The sequence below is a fragment of the Alosa sapidissima genome, chromosome 7, assembly GCF_018492685.1.
Source record: "Alosa sapidissima isolate fAloSap1 chromosome 7, fAloSap1.pri, whole genome shotgun sequence".
Taxonomy (NCBI): domain Eukaryota; kingdom Metazoa; phylum Chordata; class Actinopteri; order Clupeiformes; family Clupeidae; genus Alosa; species Alosa sapidissima.
In genome coordinates, this window is record NC_055963.1 from 24,640,368 (window position 1) to 24,657,634 (window position 17,267).

A 17,267-nucleotide genomic window follows, 5' to 3' on the forward strand; every position below is an offset into this window, starting at 1 on the left:
TATCTCGATTGTAAATGATCATTACCATTCGATTATGAAAGCAGCTCCAAACCCTGTCGGTTTTATCCTTCTATTAGCGCAAATTACCCACTTTTATAATAACAATATCTCATCTTCCTTGGTTTTATTGTTTAGTCCGGTCAGGAAAGCTATTTTCAAACACCAGATGATGGCAGTATATACCCAGTTGTCTAAGCACAAAAGAAGACCACAGGTTTTGTACGTTTTATTTTTGTCGCTGATAACTGTGGGTACATCACGCAGATAGGAAAAACTCACTTAATAATAAGCAAACTCAACAATATTAAACAGCAGTATATGTCTTGTAACAGTCTGAACGTGTTTTGAAAAGTCTTTTACAGTCATTTCGATTTACACCATATAGTAGGACAGAATACATGTTTTGCAGCCTACTTTTATGGTGGTCACCTTGGACAAATCTGATTTTGTTGTCAGTGGCATCAACTGAACTGGCAAACAAGTGACTCCAAATAAATTTGCAATTATAGCGATCACCTCTCCCCTGAGGTCACCGTGTCAACATAATTTGCAGGATATATCTCATGGAAGGATCTTAGAATAGGTCATACATCACCCAGACACATGGCTCAAACAACAAAACATAACATAGTCTACTGGTGGGAATTCATTATCAATCATTCTAGCCGTTGGGCAACTGACACAATCCAATTTAGCATAACAATCAATGCCTATATCTCTGACATGTCAAATAATCAGGAGATGCCAGTCCATATTGTAAAATAATAAGTTCTATTGATAGTACTATAAATATCAAAGCACAATCCATCAATCTGTTTCCATTTACCTATACTAACATAAACATATGGGGCAAATAAATGCTTTCAAAGTAACTTATTTGTATTCCTTATGCAAAAGTGAGTATGCTGTATGCATAACAATGTCTTGTGAAGTCCCAGCGCTTTTTAGTGTCAATGAGTACTGGTCTGTTTGATGGAAGAACTGGGTCCTTGGGGCGAAGAGGGACTCGTGCATTCTCTCTTTTGTTGGCATCTGCCTTCTGTCATCTAGGGCGACTTTGAAGCATGCGGTGCAGTCTGCACACTGCACAGTCCATTCCACACACACACACACACACACACACACACACACACACACACACACATATGCACACACACACACACACACACACACACACACACACACACACACACTCACTCATTCACTCACTCACTCACTCACTCACTCACTCACTCACTCACTCACTCACTCACTCATTCTCACAGAATGTCTCTTAAGTCCAGCGATGAAAAAGACAATGATATGGAATCGGTTCCAGCTTGGCCCATCTGCCACCAACAAATAAGGGAGAAAATGAGACGATGGAAGCAGAAGCAGCAGGAGAGGAGTGCTCAGTGCTCAACATGCTCTCCTTTCCCTTCCCTTGTTCTCAAGCTTCCTCTGTCCACTGCTGCGGGCTACAGCACACCGCTCCAGTAAGTGTGTGATGAGAGGAGGCTGCAGTTGGAGGGCCTCGACGGGAGGCCTTTCCAGCATGTCTTTCAGGAGTCCGTTTCCAGTGCTTTGGTCCAGCCTGGTGTTATCTGTCTCAGAAGCCTCAGGCCCAGAGGCTCCGACAGACACACACACAGACACACAGACACACACACACACACACACACACACACACACACACACACACACACTTACACACCCCATCCTCCTCCCCCAGCACGGTCCGATGCCCTTTCCTCTCTGGCTCACTCTCTGTCTCTCGCTCTCTGCCATGCCTGGGCAAGTGGGTCCATGGATGGATGGATTATGACAGGTTTCCGAATGAACCTGTGTGACAGAGAGTGAAGTGGAAAAGAAGTGAAGGGAAAGGAGGAGATGAGAGAGAGATGGGAGGGGGGGGTTGAATGAGAGATAGAAAAGAGGGAGACAGACAGGGGAGAAGGAGAGAAAGAGAAAGACAAACATACACAGAAGGAGAATAACTGGATAAATACCTATAGTAGCATGATCCAAGTGAGCATGAGCTAACTTCAGCAGGGTAGATCACAATCACGTTCACAAAACAAACACCTTCATGTACTCAGTACTTGACAACCTAAATGCATGTCACAAACCCACATACACTCATTATACACATGCTATAGGTTACACACACTCTAACAGCCAATCAACAGATTCTTCAACCACATACAACTGGACAGACTTGCAATGCAAGAACCCAATATACATTTTCTGAAGCATGCAATCCAGGTGAATACACAGACATGGACACAACTTTAGACACACACACACACACACACACACACACATAATGGCATGTTGTGAGTAATACACACACAAACCCCTGCTGAGGAGCTGCAGGTTGCGTCCCTCCTCCTGCACCTGGAGCTGCAGCACCTGCTGGAGCAGCTCCTGTCTGAGGGTCTCCTGCACCAGGCCCATGCGCTCCAGCTTCTCCCCATTCAGCCGCAACAGAGCACGGCCTGGGAGGAAAACACAGCACAGCAGATTACATTACACTAGAAAGATAGATAGATAGACAGACAGACAGACAGACAGACAGATAGATAGATAGATAGACAGACAGACAGAGAGATAGATAGGTATATATGCAACTTTATAACTTGCAGCTTTATTGCTTTCAACGCTAAAAATTTGATGCTGTAGAATACTGAAAATAAAGACACAAAGAGGCATTCTGAATGACACATAGGACATGGTTGTTAGCTAATGAAAAGTGATGGTGAGCTATACTGGCTACATTCTTGGAGTGTTGTCATAGCCCCCTGCAGGGCAAAAACACTTGAGGAATTGATCCAACTCCCTAAATAAATCTTGTATGTGTGCATAGCCACATGCTGTCTGAAAACAAGCACGCCCGGGGCCGAACTGCCCTCACAGCTCCACTTCATCCCTACACTCTCTCCCCATCTTTCTCCTTCTCTCTCTCTGAAAGCCCTCTCTCCTCTAAGCAGGTCCCAGCATGCTTCTGCCCTTGATGCTTTGAGTCCAATTAGAGGGACGGGACAGAGCGGAATGCCAGGCGATTCCCCGTGGACGGACGGGAGAGGTCTTAAAGGAGCCCAGGGACGTGTTGGAAGATACAGTCTGGACACTCGCTCGGGTGTAGGGATGCACATGCACACGCACATGCAGGCGTTTGTATATACACACACACACACACACACACACACACACACACACACACACACACACACACACACACACACACACACACACACACAAACACACAGACTGCCTGTCTGTTTGTCTGTCTCTCTTTTCATTCTCTGCACTCTCTCTCTCTCACACACACACACACACACACACACACACACACACACACACACATACACATTTATATGCACACACAACTCACAAATCTACACATGAACCATATGCACCCCTTCACACAAACATGGATGCAAACATTGTACCGTTTCAACGAATTGTGAATTAACCCTCTCAGAAAACCAAACCGGTAAAGCGTTGAGAGAGATCACGAGAGACTGATTTACCTCAATGCAGATATGGAGCAAAGCAGAATGACTGAGGCAGCAAAGAGTGTGATTCATATGAATAAACTTAACAGCTTTCATTTACTCTCATCTTCATAACCACTGATCTGTGAAACAATGAATAGATAATAGCCATCAAGCTGAAATCCTATTTAGGGCCCAGTTAGAGTGTGTGTGTGTGTGTGTGTAGTTCCTCTAATCACTGCTTTCATCTCGTCTGTCAGAATTCACACATGCGTGACTGTTGAGAGGGTTTTATGATCCCAGCAAGATTCCTGGAACGTGTCCTTTCAGACCCAAGTCATCTCCTGCCAAGCCGTAGTAACCACCTCAAAGGAATCAACAGATGCATCCACAGATACCCCCCCCCCCCCCCACACACACACACACACACACACTCTCTCATCAACCCACGCGTTCACACTCTCTTAGCATAAAGCAGCGCATGCATACGCACAGACATCATGCACAGACTCACAAAAAGACACACACACACACACACACATGCATTCACACACATACAAACACCCCCCTCACACACACACACACTGCCTCTCTCATCCTTAACTCACACCACATACACACCATGCCCCACCAAGACCTGCTGTGGGTCTTGATGGTGATATTATGACACCTAGATCTCCCTATAGCTTTCACAGACTTATTTAGGATTCAGCGGAACACAGCCAGAAGAACCGGGCAGACCAAGGTTCTGTCAGCGGGGAAGCGACCTCTGACCCCACTGCATCCGTCACTACAGGACAGCAGGACCTCATCTGATTGACCTCAACGGCAGGTCACGCCCCCTGTCCTGCATTAACCCCGAGGTTGCTGTATTCATAATTCCACGCGAAGCAATGGGGGCAGAGGCACGATTGATCTGACTTAATGAGTGTGTGACATCACATAATATATATCAATGCATGGTCGAGATAGAAGATAACACGTCTCAGTGATGTTTCTGTGGCAAAAAAAATAAAACTTCACTGTTGTAAAATAGCTCTGTCAGACTGTAGTTTTCATCTGACAGATTCATAATAATCGCTGGTGTGCTGGAGCCTGCTGCAGCTCTGGAGATGCTGCAACCCACTTCTCCCCATGTCCCATGCTTCCAAACGCTGATGCCTTTCCAAAAAAGGGAAAGTGAACGTTGGGGCTGAGAGTGAAAGTGATGCCATGCTCTCTGTCCACCTCCGCTCTCCTGGAAGCAGCCGATCTCGCTCTCATTAGCTGAACCTCCTGGAGTCGCTCTCATTAACGAATCCAGATGTCGGTCACATAATGGTGGGGAGGACTCTTCCTCTTTGAATCCGCACCAAACACCTCTTTCCATGAGGGTGTGTGTGTGTGTGTGTGTGTGTGTGTGTGTGTCTGTGGTTTCCGTGACTACCCTCCATGTGCCACTATCACTCAACGTTTGTGCTTTCCCACAACTAGCTGTGATGATATGTGTTGTTTTTCTGAGGTTGTGCCAAAGGTAATTGCTGGGTTCTGGGCCCTGTTTTATATCCTCTGACTCACGTCTGAGGTTTTCCACTAGTGTGGAGGGTTTGTGACCGCGTGGTGGTAGGGAGGTCACCGGAGCTCTCCCGTCCCTTTCGCCCACACGTCCATTTCCAATCCAAGCCAATCCGGTTCAGTTTTTCATTTACAAATTTGTTTTGCATATCTGGGATCTTAACCCAAATGCTTGGAGAACTTCACATCCTAAATCAAACTAAGTGCCTACGTCAGTGATGTTAGTGGTGAGGAAAAACTCCCTGCAGAGGTGAAAACCCTTAGCAGAACTCAGCCCAGTGGAAGCCCATCTGCATGTGGTATGTCTGTGGCTTTGACTTTTATGATACTTACAACCATATGCTCATAAAACTGGAAACATGTGTTGTTTTTGGAAGCTGAGGCTGGCTTATTGTGCTTATCTGAACAAAATAGATTTTAAAATCTTGTCTAGTTGGCTGCAAAGTGTCAGAACCATTATGATTGCTGACCTTTTCACATTACTATCATAACAGCATTATGCATTGGGAACTTCCATGACAGCAAGTTGTAGAGGTAAATTGAAGGGAAATATTAGAGTTCATCTACCTAAAGATAAGGATAGATATGAAACAGCATTACTAACTAAGTATGCAACTAAATTTTACATTTCAAAAGGTTAAAGTGAAAATGTCACAACTGCTTGACACAATATCACTGTGGACTGTGAACACAACTGGCCCTTGCCCAGTGGGGGAGGTCCAGTGGTGAGCTACCTGTGATGGCGTGATGGGAGAAGGCCTCTACGTAGGTCAGGTAGTTGTGTGGACAGTGCTTCTTCAACCAGCGACACACGTCCTGTTGACTCCACAGCACCACAGGCCGGGACAGACTGGGGATGGTGGGACTGGTGTGGTACACAGAGTAGGAATCGCCTGTACGCAGCTGAGAGAGGGAGAGCGAGAGAGAGTGTGACAGAGAGAAACAGAGACAGAGAGAGAAATAAAGTATGCAAACCCATTAATAAAACTAGCTTGATGTTCTCAAATAAGTTTAACTAAAGATATACACAGAGGGGAAACCACTATCAAAGACACAAGCGATCTGTTTGTCATATAATGAAAGATGATGTTTGGGAAAACTATATAAAAGAGGCAGAGAAAACTAGACCAAAACATATTTCAAAAAGCCTTGAAAAAGCCTTAATGTTTTACTGTAAATCTATTATACACTGAACCTTCATTACTGTAAGAATTACCTTATAAACAAACAACAACAAACAACATAAGCTGTGCAGCACAGTCTGGAGAGGAGGGCTATGCATATGGTGTGCTCTCCCAAGGCATAAGTAACGAGTACACTCATTCCCTGGTGCTGCAACAAGAGCATACACAAACTCTCTCCCTTCCTCCGTCTCTCCCTCCCTCTCTCTCTCTGTCTCTTACACACACACACACACACACACACACACACACACACACACACACACACACACACACACACACACACACACAAAAAACATGCTGTTCTGACTAAATGCACATTGGCCAGTTACACATGACTTTCATGCTGTCTCTCACCCGTTTGGGAAATAAAGTGTTTTAATAACCCTGTTCCACAGTATGCACAGTCCATAATTAAGATGGATCATTTAATCTCAAGCGGCCCCTCTGATTGGTTGGCAAAGGGACTTGTCCATAATCAACCAAACTGCAGTCGTTAAATGCAGCTCTATATTTGTGTTGATATTCCCCACCATCCTCGCTTTGTCAAAGCAGGGTCATTTTCCTCGGTGACGGATGGCTCCCCTTCAGATGTCGAGCATCATTGCTTGTTATCATTCCACCAATCAGGGGCCATCCTAGCATCAAATCCACAAGCCGCTCTGCACTAGTTACCATCCAATCACTACAGTCACATACCGGTATGTAGATCAACATTTCAGGCTTGGGGCTCTCAACAGTGTGGGACCAACCAAGTTACTGTACATTTTACTGTTGGACCAAGCACTTCTCATATAACTTCACAATATTGTTCTGCTATACTGAAAGTACAGACAACAGACAACTAGTATCTAATAATGTTATCAGGTTCTATTGTCAATAAAACAATATCTAATTGTAGATAAATATAATAAAATAAGAACTAATCTAATTATACAACAAGGTCAATACAAATTATAATTATAGACCTACAATACTGATCTGTCTGCATTTAGAGAATTTCTATGCTAAATGTGCAATTTGCTTTTAGCCTACAGGACCCTTTGAAGATCACAGAGATTCGTCAGTTTCAAACACCACTGGGGTACCTCTCTCTCTGTCGACAGAGCTGTCTCTGTCGTTCAAACCCTCTTTCTCTCTCTCTCGCCATTTCCTCTGATCTCTCATCTTCCCTTATCTTACCTGCCTCTCCTCTAAAGCCTGGTGGTTGTGCTCTGTCCTATCAGTGACCCCTCTCCTCACCCATCCCCTACCATCTGCTGCCTCATTAGTTTTCTCTCCTTTTCTATCTATCGTTCTTTCTCTCCCTCTCCGTCTCTACTTTTCTCTCAAGTGCTTCTGTGCCTCTACAAATGCCTGATGACCATTTCTCTTTCTCTCTCCCTCTCTTTCTCTCTCCCTCTCTCTTTACTTTCTGCTATATCACTCTTGGCGTTTTCCTATTCCCCTCTGGTGTTTGACCTTCACTGGTCCCTGGGCGGCCCTGGGTTCCTCTCCGTGAGAACACCGACCCACATCCATAAGTGCACAGTAAACACACGCACAGCAGCGCTGTTCGCACCAGCAGAGCCTCATCCGTAGGGAACAGCTCTGGACACCGCAAACCTCACTCCACTCATCCTGCAGCGTGCATCTGCACTAAACAAATAAACATGCACAAACACACACACACACACACACAAACAGAAAGAAAGAGAAAGAGAGAGAGAGAGAGCGAGAGAGAGAGACAGAGACAGAGAAACAAAAACACAAACACAAACACATACACACAAAACAGAAACATCGCACACACGTATATAAAACACACACAAACAGACATGCACATATATCACACACACTTACACAAACATGCATTGATGCACAAACACACACCCCCTTCCCCCTCTGTTCCCAATAACCCCCCCCCCACACACACACACACACACACACACACACACATACACACAAGACAGCCATTCATCAAACACAAACATGGGCTCTGCGGGGACTGCCAGACTATGGTGCATGTCGGTCACTCAGCCTCTGCAATGTCACTGGAGTGTGAGTGTGCCACCCCGTCCCTCCTCCACCCTACAGACTCCCGACTCCCCCACCCCTCCCTCCCTCTCTCCCTCTCCACACTGCCAGGCTTCTGCTGAGCTGCTGGGCTGGCCCTCTACGTACAACCCCTGAGTTTGAAGGGCAGGACAGGCCAGGGCAGTCCTGGCTCAGATCACCCATGTGCCACATTTAGTTTGTGTATGTGTGTGTGTGTTTGTGTGTGTGTGTGTGTGTTTCTTTTTTGTATGTTAGAGTTATTTGTATGTTGTATGGATGATGCTAGGAATGTCAGCAGCATTTCCTTTTTTTTTTTTATTCACAAGACCACCTCCTAGATATACACAGGAAGATAGAGAGGATCAGTGTAAATCAAGAGAGAGAGATGGAGGGAGGGAGAGAGAGAGAGAGAGAGAGAGAGAGAGAGACAGCTGAATTCATTTGTACTTAGCTGAGCAGTTGTTTATTATTCATGCGCTGATTGAGGATTCATACCCATCATACTTTCGAGCAGTTCCTGGAATCACAACAGTGCCATTCAGTGCCAAAGCTGCACTATTGCTGATGGGGAGACTGTTAGGAAGAATGAAGCTGGTGCTTGTGTGGTCAATGTGAACTAGTAGTGCAGATAGTCACATGCTAATAGAAAAAAATAATCATATTTAACGAGCTCCAGCTGTCCTTCACGCACACTTATTAATCTCTGATCATAAGGTTTCCCCTTGAATTTTACCCTACTTTCATGCACATCAAAAAGCAAGCATTCTTGAGCGAGGAAGGAGAGATAGCCTAAGATTCCTTCACAGAAAGGAGAGATTGTGCTGAGGTCAGACTGTATCCCTGACCAACGTTCCATTTAGTATCTGCATGAGAAAAGGAATGACCATGGTGGGCTAATCAAACCGCTGTGTTTGATCACATATTCCCTTTCGAAAACATCAAACAAGGAGGGAAATTGCTGCTCAGATCATCTTCTGCAGAGCTGAGAGAACCTCTCAAAGTTCAAAAAGGTTCCACTTAAATTTTGTGTTCCTGTTCCTATTAGTTATACCACAAAATCTGGAACCAAATAAACGCTTATTTTTTTTATTTATTTTTTTTACTCCTTCTAGGTTGACCGGATTCAATTCAGGAGCAGTCATTTTTTAAGCATTTTGCTGACGTGCTGGTCCTTCGCCAATTAGACCTGTGAGAAAAATACCCCCACTTTGAAGTTCAAAGGGTTCAAATTAAGCATGGTACATGAGTCCCAATTAAACCAGCAAAATCACAGAGGCCCACAAAGAAAATATTCAAAGTCCCAGGTCCTCCTTAGACTAAGCATGCTAAGTATGCATTAAAGCATTATAAATACATTTTTTTTTAAATACACGAAAAATACAACAATGAAGAAATAAAAGTAATTTCCTTTATCGTTTTCATTATGCTTTATCGAGTGGACACGACATTAACCCCTACAATCTGTGTAATTACTGAGGACTGGGTTCATTACAGGCACCATGTGAGGAGTTATTCCGCTGCCGAGATTAGAGAAGTTAATTTAGGACGTAACAAAAGAGGCCTGACTCCTTGACATGCCATGCTATATTCCTCTCTAATAACAGTTTTTGAAAGAAGTCAACATCCTCATTAAGATAACATTAACTGAATCAGATTAGCCACCATGAATTTGTTGCTAATTAACATGACTAAAAAAATGACAGGAAAATGCATAGGAGAGAGTGTGAGAGGAATTAAATTGAGCATGACTCAAGTGACAAAGAGACCGATTTTGGCTGGTTAATACAGAATTGGGCAGGGGGGAAAGGGGGGGGGGCAAGAAAAATAGGGGACCCAAAAGCAGACACTTGCCCTAGTCCTGTTCCATGCACTGACCAGCAACGCTGTTTCCAAGTAAAGGAGTTGCAATCTATTTAAAGCTGCGTTTGACTGAGTGCCCGCTAACAGTGCCCCCTGGGTGAACAGCATCTCTCCTATTCTCCCCAAACAAAGGGCTCATTTGGATGGCAGGATACATGGACAGAGGCGGAGAGGAAGAGTCCATTTAGCCTTTTTTCCTCTTCTTTCTCCTCTCCTCCCTCCCCTTCTTTTGCGGAGGAGCTTTTGTGTAAATGCATCGCAGAGACTAAGGAGAAGCACGCAAACATGGGGCCAATTTGATAACTCAAAAAAAAAAAAAAAAAAAAGTGTGGCAATAAGACATAGGTATGCCTCTCACGAAATCGGTTTCTCCTCCAAAGATATGAAATGAGGACACAGAAAGAATGGCTCATTAAAGGCAGCCGTGCTAGGAAAAGGCCTGCTTGTTGTCTGGTCCCTGTAGATGGGCTACTTAAAAGCGCCGGGTGCCATGGTAGATTCTCAGAGCTGCCTCTTTTGGGGGTCACTTTTTCATCCTCCCATGAACCTCGTCTTTCATGGGGGGAAACTCACAAAGACCAACTCAGCCACTTGGGCATACAGCAACCATAAAGGCTTCATATCAAGAAGAAAAAACTGACTTCAAGATGGAATTCATAATGTAAAGGCCTTTTATCACTAAGACAAGAAAGACAATAATTGGAGAGCGAGATAATCACATAGAAAAAAACTACATTTGTATAATAACACATTGTCACACTCAGCACCGGCCCACACAACAGCATTCTAAGGCTTTGTACTGGAAGCCTATTTCAAGCAGGATAAGGACTCTTCTTATGTAACCTGGCATGGCAATAAAGATGAAGTTTTCTTACTGTGTGCACACGGCCTTTACCTGCAGTCCTTCAGTGCCTGGCTGCTGCAGGAGTTTGACTGTCCGGCCCCCCGCCGTCTTCTGGCTGCGGCCCTCATGCCAGGTCAGGTTCCCCCCAGTGCAGCGGGTGAGGTGGTACTTGAAGTCCTCAGGAAGGGCCTTGTACTCCACAGCTGGGCGACAGAAACTAAAACTAGAGGCAGCTAGAGATCGAGAAGAGAGAAAGAAAGAAAGACAGACAGAAAGAAAGAGAGAAACAAAGAAAGAAGAAAAGAGAGTGACCGAAAGAAAGAAAGAAAGAAAGAAAGAAAGAAAGAAGGGAGGAAAGAAGGAAAGAAGAAAGGCATTTAAAAGGCATTAGTAACAATGATGTCCTTTAAAAGTAAAGTTGGCTTTTAATTGAATGCTACCAATGCAGTGTTGGTATTGATCAGTATCAGCATCTGACATGATGTTACATCTCCATTTGTCCTGACACCTAAGAGGTTTCTGACACATTTCCTCCCTCCTAGAAAGAAAACAACAAATCAGCCTTGTCATGGCTCTTTGCTTTTGATTTAATCGATAATGTCCATAATTTTTCTCTTAATGCCTTGCTGCCCTGCTGTCATCGTTGGCCTTTGCCCTTAGACTAATTGCAGGGCCACATATTAAACTGGGTTCCTCTTACACACCTTGGCTTACTGTAATAGAGATGAGGCTTTACTCATCTTTGTTGTTGATGAAAAGAAAATTGGGGGCGCATATTAAAATGTTTGTGGTTTATTTCCATGTTTATTTGTATATTTGACCCATTGTTTTGATTTTGTGTGTGTGCTTCAATCTGTGTCTGGGTTTAATAAAGTTGAATGTTTAATCTGTGTCTCTGACACAAATACCAGTACACACAAATATTGCACTGCCGTGTTCAGTAAATAATTCATGAATGTACGGAGTGCTGTTTAAACTGGGAATATGCAAATCATTTTGCTTCTGTTTTTAAGTCAATCGTTCACATATCCTTGGAGAGAGCACATAATCGCTAAGGTCCTGCTTAGTTTGTTCTAAATGGATGTGCGCACATTAGAGTGAAAATGATAATACGAGGCATCATAGATCTGAGATTCAGCTTCATGTAAGCTCTTGTGTTACAGTATAATTTAATTTAGCAGCTAGAGAAGTGATTGCAGCTTAACATGTCTTTTAACCGCAAATTCTTTTTGCATTTCTCATAAACGAAAAGAAAAGGTGATTAAATAAAGGAGCGCCATTTTGCAGACAATGAAATTAAGCAACAAAGCACTGACACAAGGGGTGATGTGCGTGTTGGGAGGGATGCTTTCTCTCTCAACATGTGTTTTCTTCTGTACTCTTCTATGCCTTTTCTAGGCTCTTCTATCTAATAATTCCTTCCTCTGTCTCCGTAAGGACCTATGGAGTTTTATTCAGAACCATCCTATCTTCATAATTCAATGATTGATGCAAAACTCTTCCAATGGCAGAAAATGGAAATAGTACCACCACTAATAGCACCATTACTGCAACCGCCACCACCAACTACTACTTCTACTACTACTTCTACTTCCACTACTACTGCTATTACTACTACTATTACTATGACATTTTTCTAATCTTTTGTCACAGAATCTCACAGATGCATGGATCAGTATCAGTAATAGTAATTATGCCAACACTGGTAATGATTACAACAGTATCCAGAGGCATCATTTACGGTGCAGTGGTAATGATGATCTAATCCTACAGTGGATTAATTAATTTGCTAGTATTAGAGCTGTGTTAGTGAGCAAATTGTGGCTCACTGATAATGAATTTGATTTACAGAGCTTGTAAAATCTTATGGTTCAAGCAGCTTGCATAACCCAAATGCTTACACATACATACATGTGAGACTGTTAACAAGAAATGTTCCAATTTCATACTGTACTGATGCTGGAGAGAATAGTTAGGCTGTTTCCAGAGATCCAACCTACTGAACAGCAGCCATAGGTTGGTTTGGTGCAACCACACACCAAGCTAAACATCTACCAGCTGTCACCCATCTCCCTTTATCTGCGTTAAGCCAATCCGTGGAGAAACTTTTTCTTCTAAAGGGCTACACTGTACTCCCCATAACCCAATTTGACACCACAGATAGATAATGGTCATTTACATTCTCATTTATGACAGCCAACAGATGTTGCTCTCTCGCTTTGCATTCTGGGCGATCTCTGGGCGATCTGGCAGTCCCAGTGTGCAGCAGGTGGCGTGTTTCTCATCACGGCGCCCAGAGAGAAACACGCCGATGCTCAGTACTTCAGTCTGGCATCGCCGCTTTTAATGATTTACTAGGCGGCACAGGTTGGGCTGCTTCTCCACTTCATTTGTAGCATGCTTCTAGGCAGCGCAGGCCGTGTGTGTGTGTGTGTGTGTGTGTGCGCACACTCATTAAAATCTCTCTCCCCTCTAATTGACACCATAGGTTTTTAGCACAAATGGGGACAGCCAGTCAAATGTGATGGGGGTGTTGTGGGTACTGAGGGCTTGGGGGAAAAGATAAAAGGGATGTCTTTTTATTAACAGTCTTGTGTGTGTGTGTGTGTGTGTGTGTGTGTGTGTGTGTGTGTGTGTGTGTGTGTGTGTGTGTGGGTTATGGCTTCAACTCCCTAGTTCACAGGCGGTGTCCATTCCTCCATGTGACTTGTGTGTGTGAGTTTGTGTTTATATCTGTCAGCGTGTGTATGTGTGTGTGTGTCTGTGTGTGTGTGTTTGTGTGTGTGTGTGTTGGTGTGTGTCGGTGTGTGTGTGTGTGTGGGTTATGGCTTCAACTCCCTAGTTCACAGATGGTGTCATTTCCTTCATGTGACTTGTGTGTGTGAGTTTGTGTTTATATCTGTCAGCCTGTGTATGTGTGTGTGTGTCTGTGTCTGTGTGTGTGTGTGTGTGTGTAAAACTAATCTGTCCATGAATAAGTGCTACTAGTCTCAAACACAGAGCCTTTGATTGCCTCAAATCCCTATGTCCTTCAGAACTAGACTTGTATTTGTGTGTGTGTGTGTGTGTGTGTGTGTGTGTGTGTGTAAGAGAGAACAAAACTGATTGGAACCGGGTTGTGCGGTGGGGGCTGTAGTCTACTGCCTTTTATGAAGGGAATGTTTTAAGCATGCATGCATTTATGTGTGATGGCGGTTCTGTGACCGTGGTAAATGTGAATGTATGTTAGCAGGTGCTGGATTCCCTTTTGAGGTTTGTGTGTATTTGTTATTTATATGTGTACATGAACATATATGCCTTTTTCTGTGCGTACATCTAAGGTCGGACTGTAAGTAGACATTTACGGGTGTTATTAATGAAAGACACCACCTATGTGCCTTGCAGCCACATTTAGAGATGTCTTAACATGCATTCACTACATGTATATTATGCAGTATTGGGGTTACTGTGAGTTGGACAATGTTTACAAAAGCGGAGCAGCACAATGTAGATGATGAACTAGGCTACTGTTTAACTATGCCACTCTCCCACATATTCGACACAGTTAGACTGCCCAAAAATGGCACCTCAGAGAGAGGGTAAAAGGGTTCACAGCACGCTGTGAAAGACCTGTCAAGGGGGTCACAGTAATCATAAAGGGCCATTATGACAGTCACAGGAACAAGCCATTATGAGCTGATAAGCTTTATGACAGACCATAAGCTGTTTGTTTTGGTATAACAGGCAAAAGTTTTTTTTTATCATGATCTGCACTTTCAAGTGTTGGTCATTCATGCTATCAATCTTTATGATAGTCTTTTTTGTAATCATGTACAGATCTACCATTTGCTGAAATTTCAATAGGAAATGTATTCATCCATCTATCCACATATCCAAACATCCATCCATCCACTGCCACTCCATCCAACTACCCACCTGCTTATCCATCTGCCCATATCTCTAGTCACCCCAGAGATAAGGCTATAACTGTTATTTAGGAGAAGGTGTTATAAAGCACTTATCTGCTTTCCCTTTCCCCTTCCTTTCTATCTGAGGAAGGCAGTGAAATTTGCACATCTGCTGAGTGATCACAATTTATTATTCATAAAGTCCACTATAGATCCATCCATTCACATCAGGGCACTAAACTGTCTGTGTTGAACATTCTATGCGGCGAGTACTGAGTGAGGTAATTCGTGGGTTTGGCACCTTTGGACAAGTTCAGACCTGATTGCGATGATATGCATGGGAAAAACAACATCCACCGCCAACATGACCTAAATGTAGCACACATAAGCCATAGAACACTGGTCAAATTTGTGAATTACATTTTGTTCTCACAGAAACAAGTGAAAGTAGGATTAAGTAGCCTATTGATGATAAAGAGGTAAACGACTATGCATGACTGAGATAAATACTGTAATGACATCATAGGCATGGTAATAATGCTAGAAATGTGAACCTGAAGTCAAACTGCGCTCCGAACCTGTTTCTCAAGAATGTAAAGACTAAATTAATAGGAAAAGATTAAGGATAGGATAACTCAAAACATGCTAACAACGCTCATATTAAATCCCTGCGCTTTCAATTTCCCTCCCAGATATATATGCTGAGCGTATTTGTTTTAGAGTTCCAGTCTGAAAGTTAAAGCTTTTGTCAGTATGGTTAATGACGATCTGCCTGTGTAGTCTAATCTTTGCAATCAGTATTGCAAAGGAAACTCGCCAGTTTTGTTGCGATAGTCTGTAAATGATACATGACATAAATGACTGGTTATTAATTTCACAAAGTAGGCTAGGCTTTGTCTCAAGAATGTTTTGTCACCTCATAGTGTCCAACGTTTACAATAAGACAAGTGGGTGATGGAAATGCTGATTTGATGTTAGAAGTGATTTCAAGCATCCGAACTTGGAACAATAAATAGAAAGTTAATGTTTGAACTTACCGTCTACGGCCATGGCACAGGGTCCCCGCAACTCCTTCAAACGATGGTTTACTGAATGTATTCCATTCTGGGGGAGTTGAAATTAGCCCGCAATCCGAATCTCTTCAGTCCGCCGACCGCGCTCTCCTCACAGCCCTGGGAGCTGGAGCACGTCCGTGCGTATAAATCGGATTCACAACTCCCTGAGCGCACTCCCGAGATGACCACTCCCCTTCACACAGGAGGACAGGTGTCACATACATCGGCAGACTGACTGGTTCGCACAGGGTCCAAACCACTGTACTCCGACTTGATTTTTAGCACATTAAGCATTCTTTAGGGGTTCACACGCATTTATCTGATAAAAAAACAGGGGGCAGGAGAAGGCCATCTGCTGGTGAAATTGCAGTGGAACGTTAATGAAACAGCATGATCAACCATTCCCTTAGAAGCTAACGTCCTAACAGGGACATTTACTGCAGTACCATGAAGCAATTTGCTTACAGTCTGTTTAAGGTCAGTATTGGCGACGAATAAAATAAACACATCTTACCAATGCCAAGATTAACTGTTGGTATTTCGACAGACCTGTAAGTGTAAATATTACCATAACCAAATATATCAGAAGCCTTTTATTGCTTGAAAAAGAAAAAAAACACTGGAACTAATTGTGCCCATTGTGTAGTTTTGTACAAACTATATTTCTAGAAGTAGGCCTACAGTGTGTATACCTACTTTCCCCGATCTTCCTCAAAGCCTCACCTTTATCCCGCCTTGTACGCTACAGCTCAGCTTCAATATGGCAAACAAAGCACACACACACACACCTGATTCAATGTTCCAGCCACTAAATAGGCGCAGGGGAGAGGCACCCAGGAGTGGGGGATTGGGGGAAGATATTTTCTACCCTGGGGCCATGCGGAACAAATAGGAGGCCCTCCTTCAAACTGGAAGCATGTTCAAGTTTTAGGCTCTTGTTCTCGTTATCCTCCGGAATAAAGTACTGGGTAGGCCTACTACTGGCACAGTTCTGCAGCGGGCTGCGAGCCGCTTGGTCGGTAGCCATCGTGAGAAACAGCAGCTCTGCCTTCTCCCACGTCTCTCTCCCCCTTCTGCCCCCACGCAAAACTACAAGCACTGTGGCCCTGAAACCCTGTAATTAGTTTAGCGAGTCATGTCTTTGGAAAGAAAATAGTGTAATGAAAAGCACATGTGTGATATAAATGAAGCCAATACATTTTTTCCATGCCTGGGTGGACATATTTTAGAACTGTGATGAGGATGAACTCATTAAACACCCACCACAGAGAAAGCTGCTTAGCATGCAGAATGACAGACATGTCGTATTTGCACTATGAGAGGGCAGGTGGTGTTGTGGTGTGATTATGTAACTTGAATGAATGAATATACCG

At 43.7% G+C, this 17,267-nt stretch overlaps 1 protein-coding gene across 2 annotated transcripts; it reads right to left on the bottom strand.

The window, feature by feature from the left end:
• Window positions 1-213: 213 nt before the first annotated feature.
• samd10a (sterile alpha motif domain containing 10a) lies at window positions 214-16,069 on the bottom strand. Of its 2 annotated transcripts, none has more exons than XM_042099388.1 (5): window positions 15,877-16,069; window positions 11,004-11,185; window positions 5,765-5,933; window positions 2,331-2,477; window positions 214-1,821 (listed from the first exon to the last, which is right to left on the bottom strand). In XM_042099388.1, the coding sequence occupies exons 1-5, from the start codon at window positions 15,887-15,889 to the stop codon at window positions 1,799-1,801; spliced, it is 534 nt and encodes a 177-aa protein (XP_041955322.1). In that variant the 5' UTR covers window positions 15,890-16,069; the 3' UTR covers window positions 214-1,798. The 2 variants fall into 2 exon arrangements, with proteins under 2 accessions (XP_041955322.1, XP_041955323.1); XM_042099389.1 differs by having other exon boundaries at window positions 2,337-2,477; window positions 15,877-16,062.
• Between the last annotated feature and the right edge of the window lie 1,198 nt (window positions 16,070-17,267).

What these genes read in the sequence shown, in the direction of transcription:
- samd10a (XM_042099388.1), bottom strand. An exon ending in CAGGCACTGAAGGACTGCAG is followed by an intron (nt 5,934 to 11,003) that starts GTAAAGGCCGTG and finishes TCCCTCTCTCAG; the next exon opens with CTGCGTACAGGCGATTCCTA. An exon ending in CTCCCATCACGCCATCACAG is followed by an intron (nt 2,478 to 5,764) that starts GTAGCTCACCAC and finishes TTTTCCTCCCAG; the next exon opens with GCCGTGCTCTGTTGCGGCTG.